Source organism: Gambusia affinis, linkage group LG18, assembly GCF_019740435.1.
Source record: "Gambusia affinis linkage group LG18, SWU_Gaff_1.0, whole genome shotgun sequence".
Taxonomy (NCBI): Eukaryota; Metazoa; Chordata; class Actinopteri; order Cyprinodontiformes; family Poeciliidae; genus Gambusia; species Gambusia affinis.
Window position 1 is genome coordinate 9,469,914 of NC_057885.1, and position 19,154 is coordinate 9,489,067.

General features: G+C 39.6%; 1 protein-coding gene across 1 annotated transcript in view; it reads right to left on the minus strand.

Moving 5' to 3' along the window:
- Positions 1–19,154, minus strand: part of capn1 (calpain 1) — a 36,979-nt gene that overhangs the window by 17,556 nt on the left and 269 nt on the right. Inside the window, exons 2-4 of the mRNA XM_044097310.1 lie at positions 13,583–14,237; positions 10,647–10,716; positions 7,546–7,664 (exon numbers count right to left, since the gene is read on the minus strand). Of these exons, the coding sequence (XP_043953245.1) occupies positions 7,546–7,664; positions 10,647–10,716; positions 13,583–13,840 (447 nt within the window). The 5' untranslated portion in view covers positions 13,841–14,237. The remainder of the gene's footprint in view (positions 1–7,545; positions 7,665–10,646; positions 10,717–13,582; positions 14,238–19,154) is intronic.

Here is a 19,154-nt window from a genome sequence, read left to right on the forward strand (position 1 = left end):
TAAGTAAAGAGTAAAGATTGATGCCAAAGAAATTATGCTTTCCTGTAAACTGGTTATGAGTCTGTTGGTTCTTCACGTTTCTTGTATATTAACCATTAAACAAAAGTTTCTATCTGTTTTTAAAAGTATAGTAGCTTATCCCTCATGTCTCTGTCAGATGACCAGCATCAGCAGCTTCTGGTGACATTATTATTAATAATAATTAGATTGTTTTTCAATACAACATAGGATTTAAAATGAACGGATGAAGATGTGTCTAGTCTGGCCTGGGAGAGCAGTCTGTGGTTCCCTTCTGGACCCGTTACCCCATCGACTCCATGTGGACGACTAGCTGGGCAAACGCCTTTCCATGCAATTCAGCTTGATTCTCATCTCCCTTCAGGACTCTGTCTGAGATTTCTCCCATTGACCTCGGTTTCTCCAGTGGGATTTCAACCGGGCCGATGGGCGAACAGAAGGAGAAGTTGTGAACGATGATATCGATGTTCTGGACTCCTTCAGGGTTATTATCTGCTTGTAGCTTCGTTCACTGACTCCACAGTGAACAAAGTCTTTCAGTCTGTGTTGGCCACTTCTCCAAGCATGGAGAAATTAAATATCTAATATCTATATATAGATATATCTATCTAAATATATATATATCTATCTATATATAGATAGATGCATGTCATCTTTGATGTGCCACTGTCATATTACGAGGAATGGTGCAAAAATGAAATGTTCAGCAACAACTGGAGAGAGCAAGCTACTTCTGCTGTCCGAACATATTCGCGCCTTTTATTTAAATTTTTTCAAAATTGAAAAAAATATTAAGGGAAAACCTGGATATGAAAGTTCAATGCAATGAGAGTCCCAACTGGCCAAAAAAAAACAAAACAAAAAAAAAAGAAAAAAGAACTATTTCCTGAATTCATAAGAAAGCAAAGAAGCCAGAGTCCCTTCAAGCATTTGTCATGCAGAGGTGTGTCATTTATCAGTGTGTCATTTATCAGTGCAGTCATCTACACACCTCAGAATAAGATGAAGTAAAATCAGCACTGTGTTGACATCTGAACAGCACACGTTTGACATCTGTGGACCAAATATAGCAGTTCAAACTTGCAACACTTCTACTGTGGAAGTTTTTATTGTGTCAAAAAAAAAAAGAAAAGAAAAAGGCAGGCCATCTTGGGCTATGATTGAACTGGATATGCTAGTGTGCTAAACATATCTATAAATCCAGACTTGTGCTAAAACACAAGGACCAAATGAAAAGCCACGTGCAGAAACCGTAAAGCAGTAATTGAATGCAATGGAAGCATTTCCAGCAAAAAGAAAAAGCTCCATTTGTGGTTTAGGCCAATCGAAGAGACAAAGAAAAGAGGAAGAAGGTTGGAGAACTGTCTTTTTAGCCTAACCACAGCGCTAATGAGTGCGCACTAGCATCACGTTGCATCCAGGAGCATTTAGCCCACTTTTGTTGGTCAGCATCTGTTTTTAATGTGCAACAGAAACTTTCCAAAACCTGCCTGCAAAGCTGAGATCACTTCTGGGAGAAACCGTACCACAATACGCCCCACTGGAGGCTCGCGCAGTTTCAGACTGGAACAGCCAAGTGTGAACGCCGCCCAAAGACGCTGTGAGAAAAAAAAACATAACGAACTCGAACCAGATCAGTGTCGTGACTTGCAGGGAGTTTAGTGTCTGAGCCTGAGAAAAAACCCTCAAAACTATTCAACAGTGGGCGTTCCCGTGCAAACAGCGCATTGCTGCAAATATCTTAAAGGATTCTGCTCCAGTTTACTTTTGTTTCTGACCAAGACTCCCCTTGTTTTTGATTTGTTCCTTCCCCCTTTCTGCCTTCTCACTCCCTGCAGCTTGGACTCATAACATTTTGGGATGACTCATTTAGTTCAGGGTAATTTATCCACAGGTTTAAGGGATCCAAACTTACACAAAAAAGGAAAATCCAAGACAGATCTGAAAGCGCACAAATCCAGTAGAAAGCAAAGACCTCCTAACGAATACAGCAGAAGTCTAAAGAAAGGATTATGGAGGTAGAGCATGTTTTACAAAACAGGAAGCTTTTTTTTTTTTTTGCATTTGTATGGTGTTCAGGTTTCCAGTGTTTAGATTTAGTGCATCATGCATGTGCAGGACATTTTGAGCAAGCTGGAGCATTATTCCCTCTCTCTTTAGTAAAGCAACAATGAATACATGATACACGATTCTGCAGTGCACCACTGTCTGGTCCCAGAGGAGTATATACTAGCAGCTGTGAGCCACTTCGTGATGATTTTTATTGATCTTTCTGCCGCATGAGACAACCGCACACCAGGGGAAAGAGAAATTCACCTTTTTCTGACCATTATAAACTACATTTAAAACTTACTAAGGACTACGCCCCGCCTTGTTTTAGACATTTGTCTGCACCATGTGGGCTTACGTAGGGAATGTGCAGAGACAGCTGGGTCGTTTGTCTACTCGTTTCTGCTCCGACAGTTTTCATGACTGAACGGGCTGATAGAAGGGATCCCTGACGGATCTCTGTTTTATTTCACGTTCGACATAATCTCTGAGACCGAGCACGCTGTGTGCGACTGATGAGTGAGTGTGTCGTCCCTCCGTCGGGATGGCTCTGTTCCCCTCAGCTGGCAAAACGCCCACCGGATCAAAAGTCAAATTATCTTGAAAGGGCTCAGTGACCCAGCGAGCTCAGACGGTGGCGTCATTACAAAAGATACAACCAGATTTTCTCCGTTTCTTTTCTTTTTGTGAACAGTAAGACTTTTAGAGAAGCAGAAGGCAGTCTTATGGAGGCATGTTTTGTAGATTCTTCAAAGTTTTGGTACTACAGGGACAAATGATCGGAGTAAAGACGTAAAGACGTAAGAGGCACAACTTTGTCTGAAGCAGTTTGAAAACGGATCAAAAATAACGACTGAAGTAGCCTTGTTGCTAAGTTTGGACCGTTCCAAGTGTGGCCGTCTTTACCGTGCATTGCATTTGTATTGATGCACCTGTAAATATTCCAAGTCTTTTTCTATGTCGTGTATTTTTTTACATTTTTTATTCTGGTTTAGAATAGTTTTTAAAAAAAGGAAGAACTTCCAAATCAGAAGCTACAACTTATTACTTAAAGTCAAAACTCAAATATTTTAAAGAGGAAAAAAAAATACATTGAACATAATGTAGCTGCATAAGTAAGTACACCCTCATTTAGCTGGGGATCTAATTTTATTCAGAATTAACCTTCACACTCCATCGAATGTAAAGTAGGCCTCAACAGAGACCTCATGTCATTTGGTTAATCCCACATAAAGTAACAGTTTGTTCCAGCAGACAATTCCTGACACTTACTTAATCTTGTAGTAAAACATCGGCCACAGAGACGCCATCAGAGGGATCACATTGACAAAGGGAATAAGGCAGGAGAAGGGTAAAAAATAAACATTTTTCAAGCATTACCAACGCCATGAATCACTGTTAAGACAGTCATAATAAAGTAGAGATTATCTGGCACAGCAGAGACATTAGCAAGAACTGAACAAACCTCCAAAACCGAAGCAAAGTGACAAAAACTGGTCACGTGGATGCCGAAAGGCCTAGAGCAAGATTTGATGATCTGCGGAAATTTTCAACAAGTGCTGGTGCAGAAAGCCCCGGCAAGATCAAAGCCTTTTGTTTCTTGACTCATAATTCTAAAAGCAAGTATCTTTTGGTCATGGTATCAGCCAACTGCGCCCACGTGATGTACAGAACATACAGTTACTGTGAGAAACCTCTTTCTAAAAATGCAGTTTGTGTCATTTCAGAATAGGCCAAGCAATTATCCTGCATCTGCTTTGCTCTCAGTTGGCGCCTTAAAAATCACTTCAAATGTGATGCAAAAGCATCACAAAGTACAAACCCACAGTTTAAGTATGGTTAACCTTTATTTATCTGGGAGTTTGGGAACTGCAGTTTTCATTTGTGACTTTGACTCCTAAACACAAAACTGACAGTAAAAGTGTTTTCTAAAACCAGATATTTATGTCTAGCTTGGTCAACTTTGTTACTTAATGACGCTTCTCCATTTGCAAAACAACTCCTTTAATACAGGCTGTGGTTACAATCAGTTATAAAACATGCAAATGATTATAAAAAAAAAATCTCAAACTTATTCAAATAATCTTGTCAGACAAAGAAGGGAACCAGTCAAATCTGACATGTGGACTGACCATGTGTTCACTTCCTGTTAGCTTCCTGAAGATAAGACCTTTTAAACCAAGGCCAGATCTGTGTCAGTGCTACAGATGCCTTCTTGTTGCAGTTTACATGCATTTGTTGTTGCACACAATAAAGCAAAGTTCAACTGATAAGCTGCAGTCACCTCCCAACGGCTGCATCCATGCATAACAGCAGAACAGATTCTTTAACTACGTTGCAAAGCAGAATGACCGGGTCAAAGAGAGAAAGGAGGATCAGCTTGAAAGATCCTGCAGGAGTTCACATTAACAGTTTCTATTATTAATGGAACAGCAATTTAAATACAGGCGGCAATTAATACTGTGACTGCCTGGGTGAGGGAGAGAGAAGCTGCTTATCTCCAGTGATTTGGGAAGTAAAAATAGAAGGCAGAGACATAAAAGCTGCGCTTTGAACTCTTAGATCCGTCTTGACAAAAAGAGCTAAAAAAATAAGAAATAAAAGTTGGTTGACGGGTTCATATCACACTCTGAGAACAATTCAGAAATGTGCTTTTATGGTTTTTCTTTCACAGATTAAACCTCATCTTATGATCACAAATCCTAAAAATAAAAACATAAAAATACTGTATTTTTGTCCACTTCTCGTTACACTAACTTGTTTATTTTTCAGTAAGGCTTGCTGAAACACCATTTCATATTTATATTTTTTTACAGATCTCAGACAGGTGTTAGTGATTTTACAAACACCTTCTGTTTGTATTAATAACTAATCTCTCACTCCAAATGGAGGAGTCTAAAAACCAGGAGAGACTCGATCAGCTTCCTTCATTTAGAAATTAAGTTTTAAATCCTACTGAGAGACTAGGTGCATTCTGGTTTCTTATTCCCTGCTTCGGCACTTTGTTTTGTTTACTTTGGCCATGTACTGTTGTTCATATCTGTGCTTAAGATATTTTTTTTAGTCAAAGACCCCATAATCAGCCAGTTATGCTTTAAATGTAAAAGAACTGAAACCGAGTGAGAACCTTTCTTTAAAATAAACCTTTCAGGGTCATTTTTGAGGCTTAGACTTCAACGATATGATCTACACACTGTAATTCTGTAGAAACAGCAGCAGTTTCTACAGAATTGGTTTAATTAATCAGAGTTGCATCTTCTTCTGAGCATGTAGAGATTAATGGAAAGATTTGCCCACCGTCTTCAATCAAATAAAAGAAAATCTGAGGTAACTGAAGAAGCTCTAAAGGAGTCTTCACACGAGGATTAACACCATCCTACGTTCTCCGTGACTGAATGAAGAAAATAGATTTTAACATTAAAGCTAAAATGTAGCCGCTGCTCTGTAGTAGTTGCTAAAGAGTTTTCTTGCACTGCAGCCTTCCTGACAGTCGTACCACTCTGCTACGGCCACAAGAATCATCACCTCTGTGCTTGAATGGTTCCAAACTTTCTGCTGAATTCCTCTCATTCATTCACGTGGGACATTTCTGAACGATTACCGATTTCAATCTTGAGGAAGAGGAAATCCCACCAGTACTTCAACGATCTTGGCGACACGTGAGCAGAGCGACGTACACCTCTGACCATGATTCTCACAATTTATGCTGCAGCTGGTGTGAAAATATACACTAACCTTTTCAAGGTTTAGCTTTTCTAAACCTTGAAAAGCTATGTACAGGCCTAGTTGTTGTAATACACAGAGCACACAAGACACCATTACCCTGCCACCACTAAGACAGATCTCCACAACCTCCCAAGAGATGCTTTGCAGATGCTAAAATAAGTCTGGGAACTGCCATGCTAATTTAAGCTAATGGGGAGCAGACTGTGTTCCCAGGACGACCAGCTAGTCTGCTAGCTTGCTAACGTTGCTGTGCCAAATTATCAGTGAAAAAATAAAGAAATAAATCAGTCTTTACAGTAATATTATCTAAACTGCTTGCAGTTTCAGTTCTTTTAATGTTTATAAGTCTTATTTAGACTATAAATATGGGTAAGTGGAGGCAATAATTCAAAGGTGTCTGTCCAATTAAAATGGACAAAAAAAAAAAGTAACAAAAGAACAATTGAGACAGTTCTTCTGAGTCCTGTGCTATTTTGCTTGTTGAATCAAGGAGAACGCTACATCAGATCTCTAAGCACGGCTCTGAACAATTCAAGCTGAACACCCCCACAGAGTCAAACAATCTCCAGTACACATCAACGTAAAACATTCTGGAAACTCAAAACCCCTGAGATTAAAAACCAATGCCGTCTGGTCCGACAACTCAAAACGACACAGTTCCTTCACCGACTTTCTCTTTGCATGTTGTGAACTTACATTGTCCCTTTGATTGAATTAAATTACAATCTCACTCAAAGTTATTTAACTCAGAGTGTCATACTCAGATTGTTGTCACTTATTTAGCACAGAGAAACATTAAAAAAAAAAACAAATTAAAGCTTTTGGGTGTTTTCAATGACAAGAAACGTTCACTATTCATGTAAATATGCTTTAAAAGGATTGTTAACACTGGCAATAAGTGTGACACTGATTATTTGCAATAATTTCCTTATTTGAGATTTTCCCCTCATTTAGTAAATGGATGGAAGTTAAAGGTTTGATTTTATGTTATTGATAATTAGTGAGACATTCTGCTACTGCAACAGATGAACTCATGTCAACGCTTTTAAGATACAGTTACCACAAGCGCCCAGGAGTGGAAAAGGTGTGGCATGCTCAAGATAATCTTGCTGAAACACAAAAACTGAAAAAAATATTCACATTTAAGAGAGTCGCAGCTTTCTGGCTACCTTCACACTTAAATCAGGTTTGACCTACGACCTCTGGAACAGTTTTCAACACGGCTGGATTTCCGCAGCGGTAGAAGAATTGCTAACCCTGCTGTGAAGGAGAATTTGAAACAATCTTTCACAACCTCAAGGTTTCCTGGAAGCCATTGTACCTGCCTGCCAAATCTTTCCATGAAAAGCTCAAAACCGGTAGTTCCAACGTGCTTCGCTGAACAGGCTCTGGTCGAGCCAGCCGCCGCCTTCAAAACCGAAGACGCTCCCATGGCTTCTGGGAATTACACTGCACGTTCTGATCGCGTTTAAAACCTTCGATAAAATGTGGGAGATATAAATATGCATTTATGCCTTCTGTCAGAATGGTTCCACATTTATCCTGCCTAGTATTTTAATCCCAGCAGGAGAAAAGTGCGTCTTAAAATAGAAAATCTGCAGAGTAGAACATGGAAACAGGGAAAGCTGTAGGCGGCAAAATATTTCCGTGTTGCCCGGAAGGTGTACAGGAAAAGATTGATCGAATATTAAGACAGGAATGGGGGGGGGTGGTCTCCGCTCGTTCTGTAAAAACAGGAAGTGGAGCCGTTACCTGAAAGTGAAAGATGCCAGCGTAACCCTGCTGAAAGCTCTGTCCATGAGGAACCACCCTGTGGAGGAGGTTATCGTTCAGCGTCAGCGAGGCGATGGCCGCCAGCAGCCAGCAGTCTCCTGCAGGTGCAAACCAACAACAGTAAAAATTAAAAAAAATGAATCAATTCACCTTCCTCCAGTGATAGACACAGCTGGACACACTTACTACTGGATCAGTTCAACTTCCAGTCTTAAAGAACTTCTAAAAGTATATTTGTGGATTGTGCTCACGTTTTGTTACAACCACAAAACTTGTCCCTTTCTTGTGAAGACTGACAAAGTAGAGCATAAGGAAAACTGCAGTCTTTATAAATGTTTTACAATCAAAACCCTGAAAAGAGTTTTGTCCGTTTGCATTCAGTCGCCTCTGAACTGGCCCGTCACGACTACAAATTTTGCTAGGCGATAAATTGTCCCAGAAGTCATTGCGATAAACGATAATATTGTTGTTTTGAAACCACCTTCCAGTAATACAGTGGTGAGGCCACGATAAACACATTCTCAAAGATCAATAAGCTTTAAATTCTAATGAACATTAAACACATTTTAAATATGCAAAATAAATAGACAAAACAGCAAATAAGATGAACCATGAAGATTCTAGAAACAAAATTTGTCAATTAAAAAAAAAAAAAAAAAAAAAACGTCTAATTGAGACCAAAGCATCAAACTGAAGACCAATTTTGGTAGAAAGAAAGAGAGGAAAAAGAAAAACAGCAAAACATACACATGGGAATTATCGAGATTATTTTTATTTATTATGTGATTCATTGATTTAAAGTTTACTGTGACATTAAATCAATGTATCATAAAACTGTAGACTGATTGCTTTAGCCGCGCCTCTTCCTGCAAGTCTTAGGGCTGAATGTGATTTGATCTTAACCTGTTCGCTGCATGTAGGGCGGCACGTTTCATCGGTGGATAATGTGCGAGCCATTTTTTACAGCATCCCACAGTTTTCTTTTTTTTTTTTTCCCCAGGTAATTTATAAACTAGAGGATTTCTGAAAGCAGCTTGTTGAACTGGATGACGTAGAAGTGGCTGATTAAAAGAGGGGCAACAAAAACACACACAACTCGGCTGTGCATGCACTTTGTATAATTATGCTAAAAACACATTGATTCTAATCTGAAACATTAAGGGTGTGTGAATAATTTAGTGAGTCACTGTAGAATTACTAAAAAAAAAACAACTTTCTATAAACGGTAGTGGTTCTGTGCTTCAAATTAGCACTGAAACTCAGACGCAATAGCAAGAATCACACTGTGGCTACAAGAGCCACTTCTGCTCAATCGTCATGCAACAGTTTCTTCATAATTCGAGAGAAAGAAAACCCTGACTGACACTTTTCATGCCGCCACACACGCCAGCTCACGCTTTTACTCAGCCTCCAACAAGCTGCAGAACAGCTTTTCTTTTCAAACATAAGCCATTAGCTGGATTTCAAACACCTTTACACATCCGCATCACACACCTCGACTAGCGTCTCCATTTGCTCTGTTGTAGCTGGAGTAAAATCTACAACCTGATTGCATTTTTTTTTTTTTTACTAAGAGCTGTACATGTAGAAATAACAAGCTGTGTTGGTAATATTTTCCTTTTATTCAACAAAGAACCACTAATACAAGCACAGCAATACCCCGGCATTGGAAAAGAAAAACAGCTCTTCAAGTTTCTGTGCTTAGTTATTAATGTGTTCCAAGTCGATACATTTTTGTGGTAATAATTTTGCAATGAAGTTTCTGTCGAAAGGGGCTTTAATGAAACGGCTTCATCAGGAAACGGTCGGCGTCGATTCTCACTCGGCCAGACCTTTTTAAAGACATTGGGAGGGGAACATTAACACTTAAAAAAAAAAAAAACTGAAATAAACATGACAATTAGATAAAGTGGAGTTGAGTTTGTCAGTTCAGAGTTAGAATGGGGAAGATCCGTTTGTGTGACATGCTGTCTGAAGGGCAGGTGATTCAGATCACATCAGCCCAGTCAGGACCGTGGTCAGAAACATCACCTGGTGGGCTTCACAGCTATTTGATAAGCCACTGTTACAGTTAATAAACCCAAACATAAAAAGTAAGTATCCCTCACTTTATAAAGTTTTAAATTACAAACTACTGTGAGTTTCTGTATATCGAACAAGAAAAAATTTGGACTTGAAGGAAGGACAAACACTAGAAACAGGAAATGAGGAACAAGATAATAAAGAGAAAGGAAGGAAAGGCAAACACTACAGGAAGTAAATAAGAGCAAGGAATGACAGGAGGAAATAAAAACGAGGAAGGGCAAAGAAAAAAGGGAAGGAGGAAGGAAACTAGAAAGAGAAAGGAGAAATTGACGCAACAGTTGAAAAGTTACAAGAATATAAAGGGGGAGGAAGAAAATAAATAAATACAAAACATTTTTGAGAAAGTGTAGCTTTCAGTAATTTCTGGTTGTGAATAAAGTGGAAGCCCTGCTTCTGAAAACTGAAGTTTTTTCATCCATGTCCTCGCTAAAAGTGGAGAAAAGGAACTCCATATTTGACACATTGTAGGTAAACATTGACAGACCAGGAGCTCGAAACTCTGTAAAGCTAAATTTCATCCGGGGCTGGTAAGTTTCTACGCTAAGGGCTCAGATAACGCAGAATTAAAAGAACAAAAACACAACTGGTACTGGTGTGGTTAATTTAAACTCTCACACTGCAGATGTAGGGGGAAAACAAGTAACAGCAGATAAAAAGATTAAAAAAAACAACACAATCTCATGCCAGCGATCCAGAGAGGAACAACCACAGCCCCATGCCTCCAGTCCCTCATGGGATTGTTGCTGCCAGTAACTCTGGTTGCTGTTTGTTGTTTTCCCCATAGTAGGAACTGCGAGGTCAGTGCTGACTTGCCTTCACCCTGGACTTCTGCAGCAAACTGTGTGCTTTTTATTTTTCTTTCCAATAGAAAGTACACCTGAACCAGTTGTTCAGGAGACATGAATCTTTATCTGACACAGTGGGAACTAATGTACATTTCTACGACTCTTCTCTAGGTATGTGAGTGAAACAGTGGCTGTCCCACCAGGACTCACCCAGGGATCCCTGACAGATGTCTGTGCGAGTCGCTCCGTCCACAATAAACTCTGGCCGCCTGCACAACTCCTGTTGGGAACACGCAAAGCAGAAATGACTTTAGCAGCTCATTTTTAAAGTAAAGTAACTTGTCTTATTCTCGCGATCCTGCCAATCAAAGGCAAAACAGGTGGTTTCTTCAAGATTACAATGTAAAAAAAATAAAAATTATAAATAACATAAAACTATTTTTTTTATTGCTGCGACAGACTGGCGACCTGTCCAAGGTGACTCCGCCTCTCGTCCAAAACGTTACCCGGAGATTGACACCAGCACCTCCTGACCCCACAAGGGTCAAGGGTGTTAGAAAATGGATGGACGTTTTTATTGCCTTTTTGAACATGTAAATTCATGTAGCCTCAGTTGGTTCAAATGCACATCAGCTGTTTCTGTGTGGTGCATCGCAACATAAACAAAGGCAACACAATAAATGTAATAAAAACATTACATTTTTAGAAATATTCCAGTAGCTGCTTTATGTCCTTTTGAGCTTTCGACTTTAGTCCGTTGTGAAACATGCTGGATTTGGAAAATGTTTTTTGTTTTTTTTAAACCGGTGCCGTTACCGTTAACACGTGCGATTTATCTAACAACTTTAACGAGTTAATATTACATAATGCAGATTAATTGCGTGACCCATTTTGACTCGAAAGCCTCTTAAGTTCAAAGCGGCGCGTTACACGGTCTTGTACTGCGGTCGGCCGTGAAGAGTCTCAAATGAGAGTGAGACGATGGGCAAGGAGAGTCGGAGGCAGGTTTCGCTTTAAAAACCACCGCGATGGACGTTTGGATAAAAACAAAGCAGTATGGTGAACTGAGGCACAACCAGTTTATAGTTAACAATTTAAATTTACGTTTGAAGCAGATTGACTTCTTTTAAATCTTATCAAATATAAAAACTTTGAAAGTTGAGATGTTTGATTCGAGTAACTTTTTGGGGTTTTTTTAAACTTGCAGTTTTGTTTTTACAGTCCAAGCTTACAAAGTTAAGAATAGTGATTAATCATGATTGACTGCAATGCTAAAGTGAGATTAATCTGATTAAATCTTTTAAATTGATTGACAACACTTGTTTTTAACCCACCCAAGGATTCAAGAAAACATACCACCATCACACATCCAATGGTTTTCGGGGCGATGCGTGGCGACCCTGACCCAGTTACCACGGAGTAAATATTACAGACCATATAACATATTAAGAAACACATAGTTGAGATCACAATACGCCTTAGGGACGACAGTCTTGGATAGATCCATGACATGTTTATGGACATAAACTCTTGGTCAGCCCACTGAAACGAAAGCTGCAGGAGGCGATAAAAGGCTGCAGTCACGAAGACGATCACGACCCTGGGGGAATCGGATCACAGTTCTTCGCTCAGTAAAACTGAAAGATTGTCACGACTCGTGTGGAGAGAAAAAAAAAAAAAAGGTGATGAATCTTCAGGGCTTCAGGGCTTCTGTGATCACACTGAGCTCTCTTGAAATACTCGACGACAGTGAGAGCTCTGGTGTATTTATGAGGAGTTAATCAGAGACGGGAGGCAGGAACGGAGCAGAGGAGGAAAAAGAGGAGAAAAATGCTGCAGACTCCCTAAACCGGAGGGAAGAACCCCCAATCACTCGGCTCTGAAAGTGTAGTTGCCTGGCAACAGATGAAAGTCATGACTGTGGGCAAAGTTTGCTTCTGGGGGTAATCAAATAATCCTGGGGAAGACTTCAGAAAACTCCTACAAAGTCATTATCTGCTCTCACACACACAACATTTTTTGCTCTTCTCTGTTTTTGTTGAGGTCGGAATTGGACATTAAGCTTTTCAAAAGCAGCGCCATTTTTCACACTGGGCAACACAGCAAGCACAGATTAAAGCAGTCATTTCCTCACAATGCTCAATAATTCCTGGATTTAAAAAAAAAGTTTTTAGTTTAAGCAAAGAGTTTATGTCTTAAACCATGGCACGTCTGAAACTAAGAGGTGCCAGAAAAATCCAAACAGCCATTTGGTACTGAAGAAGATGTGATCAGGCAGTCGACATCATAAGCATTTAAGGTGATCACCTTATCTAAAAAGCCTTCCCATTTATTCACATACATTTCTCAATGTCTTTAATTGAGCTATAATGTGATAAGTGGACACAATGTAGCACAGTGCCAACATAAAACGTCTGCCATGCAACAATCGACTTCAGACGTTTTGAATTCAGAAGTTACCAAGTTAGTGGGTAGAATCCCTCTTTTTGCAACTTAATCTCAGTATTAATCCAGCTGAAGACCTCATAAGTCTACAGAACAGCATCAAGTAATGGGGACGGAAATAAATTTATAGACACTTTGAAAGAAAACTGCTTAAAGGCTGGAAATGTCTACAGGCAAGTCAACCGTCAACATTCAACCAGAACGTAGTGGTTTATTAAAGCAGTATCATGCGTTAGAGAACAGGCCAGATCTAAATCCAAGAGTATTTGAAGCAATATCTGAAAATTGATATTCATACATTTATGTCTGAAATTGGGAGAACTGACAGAAATTAGACATACTTCAAAAATGAGTTGCAGCTCTAATGGCAGTGACAGGTGGTTCTTCAAAGCATCGACTCAAGGGGCTAAATACCAATGGATTTGTCAGACATGCATCTGATTCATTTTCATTGAATTTAATATATTTTTAAGGTTTGTGGTTGTACCGTGACAAAAAGTTGAAGGAGTGAAACTTCTTTTAGACACTGTTGAGTTCAGAGTTGACCTTTGACCACTTCAGAAAAGTAATATCACTCATGCTTGTGTCTCCATTTCCAATATTCTTCAAATTCAGCACGAATAACACTAACCATCCCATCCCTTAATGCATCTACAACAATACAGTAAAGACCCACCCACAGGTTTCCCCACTTTTCTTACCGAGGGCCTCATCCAGCGGACGCCGCTGGTCTTGGAGGATCTGGGGCCGAGCTCGTTGAATCCCAGAGACGACGTGACGCAGGGGAACAAACTGTCCTCGAACAGCGTCCCGCTCCGGAGGCACTGCGCTTTCAGAGACTCGTAGTCCTGACCCAGAAACTTCACCGCGTTGTCGTTCTGTCCGAGGCCGCCGTCGCGATCCCACTGACTCCTGAGCTTGGCGGCCATGCCTGTGGCATAAATGGGGGCCTCCACCATCTTGACGGCTGACTATAACTCTTTTTATGACGCTTGTTTAAAAATAAAAATAGGGCGATAATAAGCAACCAATTATCCAGAAGGCAGCTGTAATCTATTGCACCAACAGCCTTTTATAAAAAGCACTCGGGCAGCACTTGTGTAAATGCGATGAGGCGCTGTAGTAGCTTTGAGCCCAAATCATAAATTAAAAGGAAGCACAAGTTGCCATTAGGAAGCTATTAAGTATTGATGAGTGGAGGATTGTGCAACCACAAACAGAGGATCTCTGACTGACAAAGCTTTTCACGGAGAGGCGTGGCGTCCTCACATCAGACCCCAGTGAACGGGAGCAGCAACAGGATGTATGTTGACAGGATTTTGTCGAACAGGTGTCAGGTTGTCCCTTTAGCGCCAGCTGAAAAATAAATAAGTAAAACACACAAGAGTTTCAGAAAGAACGCAGACAGACAAGTACATGTACATCTTCTAAGACAGCAGCTAAAACAGCTTCTCTGAAACATGCAGGGGGATTTTTTTATTTTTTTTTAAGTCAGATCGGTTTGCTTTTCAGCTAACCACTGCTTGCATTCCATAAGCGATAAGACGCAAAAAAAACAAATCTGTGCTACTCCTGTGGAGCAGCGCTGAACGTGGACAAAGCATCAGAAACAACTTGCATTGAGAATTAGATCAGCCGCTCTGTGGGGAGTGCATGTAGTGTGCAAGAGGCTTAGAGATGTGCTTTGTGTGAAGCGTAGCGCTTAATGAACTCTGCATGGCACCAGAACAAGCAAAAGCTCTCTCAGAACCACGAAGTGTCGAAAGCGCTCCAGAACATTTTGACAGAACTGGAGCTGCCGAAAACACACCATTTATTTTTAACGCCACGTTTGTCGCTTTTTGTAACTCTCCAGCACCACTTCCTGTTTCAACATTTACCTTGCAGGCACAGCAGCAGCTTAGTTTAAAGCAGCCATCATTGGCTAATGCAAAGCTTCTTCAACTTTGTAACACTTCCCACCGCTCGCTGTGAGCCACACCCATTTCGGTGGCAGTTTCCCGTGAGCCGAGTACCAAACAGAAAGGAGAGCGCTCCTCCTCAACAACTGTTGGTAGAAATAAACAACAGCTAGTATCAGCGCTACACCTACACTCATGGAAAGAAAGCAATTCTAGAGTTTTACAAATCAGGACAGGATTGTTTACTGGGGGTGGGTGAAATAGACTAAAACTTTATCACCGTGTTTTATAATAATGATAAAAACTATAACTTCTTTGAAATCTTTTTAGGTTATTTCTATCATAGCCCCACAAACTCAAATACTGCCCGTAAAAAGGATGGCCATTTTATTTGGCTTCTTCAGCACACTAGTCACAGAAAGAAGTGTGTTTTGCATTACTAGGATTCAGGCATTTCCATCCATTTATTACATTTTCAAATTCATTGGCGCTCTCATGGAACAAACTGTAAAAAATGTTGTTTAGTTTTTTTTTACAATTTTAAACATTATAGGAAATTGTTGTGACAGTAAGTCAAAAATAATGCAGTTTTCACTACATGCTGAATGACTATCAGTATTGTTTACTGGTCTAGAAGATATTCAGTGTCAGAAAACAAGAAAACAGCAATAAGCTTGAGGTCAACCGAACCTAGCTATCAATCTTGGAAGGGTTAGAAATCCGTTTCTACACTATTTAAAGTTTATTATTCTTCAGTGAGATGTTGCTAACAAATTTGTGAGAACAAACTATACGATGGTTAAAGAAATCACACAGAAAAGCAAGAATTGTACCTCAGACTTTACATATCTTATGTAGCGTGTTAAAGCTCAAGTGTAGCTTGTTTGGAAGGGTAACCATGAGAATGAATATACTTTATAGAAAGTATTCAGGAGGATTCTTTTTAAAGTTGCATCTGAACTAGCAATAAGACTCTGCCCTTTGGTGAAATGAGGTCAAAGTAGATGTGTTTGGTCATAATACACAGCACTGCGCTTGACAAAAGACAATTTTGGCTTGTTTTGTAGCCAAAAGACTGAAGCATTCAAGTGGCAAATATCATGTGGGCTAACATAGTTGAGTCATCCTGCAGAATTAGTGTTCACAAACATAACAGCAACTATGCAGCAGAGTGACTGATAAATACAAAGAGGTTTTATAGTCCAGGGTAAAGACTCTGCCTTGAATGAAAGGCAGTAATGGGGAGCGGAGCATCAAAAGAGTGTCTGCGAACTTTACTGGAGTGAGAAAAAAAAAAACGCCGTCATAAAAGAAAGCCCCAAAATTCCTGCATGATGACTTCAAGAAACGTGAAGTTTTTTTTCTTCTTAAAGGTAGACCTACAAGCTCTCGACTTCCAGTGTACTGTAGACTGGTTCCACACTCCACGCTGGATTTAAAATATCTGAAGAATTTCGTAAAAGCCAGAATACTGCAGAAATATCTATAGGTCAGAAATACGACCCATTGGTGTGGTTTGAAAGTACGCAATGGCATTTCTAAACGCAACAACGAGTAAAAGAAAAATCTGGCATCGGTTTTTACCTTTAGTAAACATCGGCTCTGGGATTTTTTCATCCCGACTGGTGCTGCTACAAGCTATCCGGCCGCATCATTCCTGTCCCTACAGCAGACGGCACTAGCAGGTATTTTGTTCATTTGACGTGCGTCGTCCATAAATTATTGAAGAGCACATAAGACTATAGGACGGCACTTACAGCCCTCGGGTGATAACACACCAACACTTAGCAGAATAAGCACTCTTTACAGCGGACGCAGCAGACCGGGAGCCCAGGAGGAAGGATTTTTCTTAGGACAACATATTCTCTGCAAATACAACTTAAAGGCAAGACGGAAAAGTTTGCTCTTTATCTTACAGTCGTCATTCTACCAAGCAAATCAGGACGATTCACAAAAGCGAACCTCCATTTTAAATACTCTCAGTCTAAAACGGAGAAAAACAAGACGACATAAAGAGTTCCCTATACACTTGGAACATTCTAAATATTTTATTGTAGCCCGTCTTGAAAAACTAAATTAATCATGGAAATCATAAATGTCACCCCAGCAGCACAGAGATGTGAAAACACAACAGAGCTGAAAATTGAGGCCGTTTTTCAGCAGCAGCAGCTGCTGCTAGCAGGTTCAGGGTGTTTAATATGCAGAAGACATGTCAGTGCTGCTGTCTGAACAGAGAAGAAGTCGTCTGTGTGTTTGTTTTAAAGCATGACAGTAACAATAATGAAACAAAAAATTTTTTAAAAAAATCTGAATATTATAATATCTAGGTCCAGACTAGATTTTATATCCGCTGCATGTTATCAACATGACCTCTGCCCTGCATAAGTTAAATATGGATAACATAAATATTTTATTTCCTCTCCCATGAAAGCTACAGTGTCATACCTCACTGCATGTGGTGTGATTTATGGAAAGTGACAACATGATAGTGACATATTAACGCATGAATGCAACTAGAGTCAAACAAAGCTGGGTGGAAACAAGAATCCCCCTGAAGGAAACCAAATTGTTTGTGGTTCTACTGGGAGATAAACAAAGGACTTTCACTTAGTGGGCCTAGTTAGTCAAAACAAGGACTTGCTGCACTCCAAACAGCACAAAGGTCCAACCATGATTTTTAACATTTCAGTAATCTTAGTAAAATACAGGGAATATTGAAGAGATTCAGCCAAGTTTTGAGTGATTTTTGTCACATCTTCCCTAAAGAAAGATTTATCCTCACCTTAAAGGGGCAGCAGTACGTATAGTCCAGGCACATTGCACAATCTAGGAACGATTGTTACGAAAATGCTACATATATTAAACATAACTTAATAGAAATGTTAATTCTCAATTTAACGCCTTGAAATTGGCCTCCATCTCTTTAGGAAACTCCTGCTCCTTTTTTTCCCCAAACTGAAAAAAAGTCAGTATCGGCAAATCTATCCAGTCTAATTCTATGCTTCGTTCTCTGAACAACAACATGCTTTAGTATTTAATTTGTAATATATTTGGCATTCCTAATTGCACTGTTTGAACCATTTGAAAAGGGTTTGTTAGAGTTTATCTTTACCAAAGTAGCCAACCAATTGCTCTCATCAGTTTCTTTATTATTTATTTAATGACCGAACAAATTAAAGTTGTGTTGTTGTTTTTTTTTTTTACATGTTTGACCAAGCTTGTAAAGCTCATTGGTGTATTTAAGTGTGCTGCACTGGCGCAGAGTTAACAAATAAATTTGGAATTCAGTACATTTATTCCCACGTTTAAAAGCAGAAACATTCCAAGTCAATTCAGTAATGTGGGTTTTTTTTGTATTGGATCAGTCGATACTAAACCTCAAATATCTGCATCGGTATTGGAAATGTAAAAAGTGATTCAGTACCATTTTGGAGATTAACATTGTAATAGGTCACTTTTATTTTAAAAAATGTCACCGTGTTGTGACAGTATGATACTGTATAAACTACTCTGCCTTCCCCCGGGACTATCTGCAGTATGAAACCAGTTAAGAGTAATTAGAGGAAGCTCTATTTCTACATACCATGATACAGACAGTTTTGTGGAGGAACTATTGTGTGAGAAGCAGCTTAAAATCCTTTAAGGCCAACCCCAGTCATCAAAATACAGCATGACACTACTTTTCTGCTGATGCATGTCTGAGTCCAACAGGCATCCTCCTTCCAACCGCAAAGCCAAGGGAAGCACGTACATAAACACTGTATGAATGTGACGAGGAGTCTGAGCGATGAATAAGCTCTCTGACCGCCCGCGGAGTATTTCTGCATGCAGAGCTCATATTCCAAACACTGCTTACAGTGAACTGATATATCTATGAAATGCTTTGGAGAAAATAGACCTGCAGAAACCAGACACTCAGAGTGTCCAGAAAGATTGTTATGTTTATCTAATCAAAAGATAAGATAAGAGTGGGCGAACTGGTCTTGCAAAGTAAAAAAAAAAACACACAAAAGAACAAAAAAACTTCCTTCTGCTCGCGAGCAGCTGCTTTAAAGCCGTTTTTTGTTGTTTGTTTAACTTTTTTTTTTTAAGCAAACATATGGCTCGCATAGATAAGTAAGGGCCCCGGAAGAGGACATGTCCAAAAGTTCTAATCAAACTCCAAGATAATCCTATTTGTTTCAGTGTCATCAAAATTAACATCCGTGCCACATTTGAGGAGCGCAAGAAAACAAGTCATGACATAGAAGGAAACAACCCCGGAAATATGTTCTGACTATTTTATTTATTTTGGTCGTAAAGTTTTTAATAAAAAATAATTGTAAACAATGTTGCTCTTGCAGCAGAAGGTAGATTTAAAGTTTTCAAATTC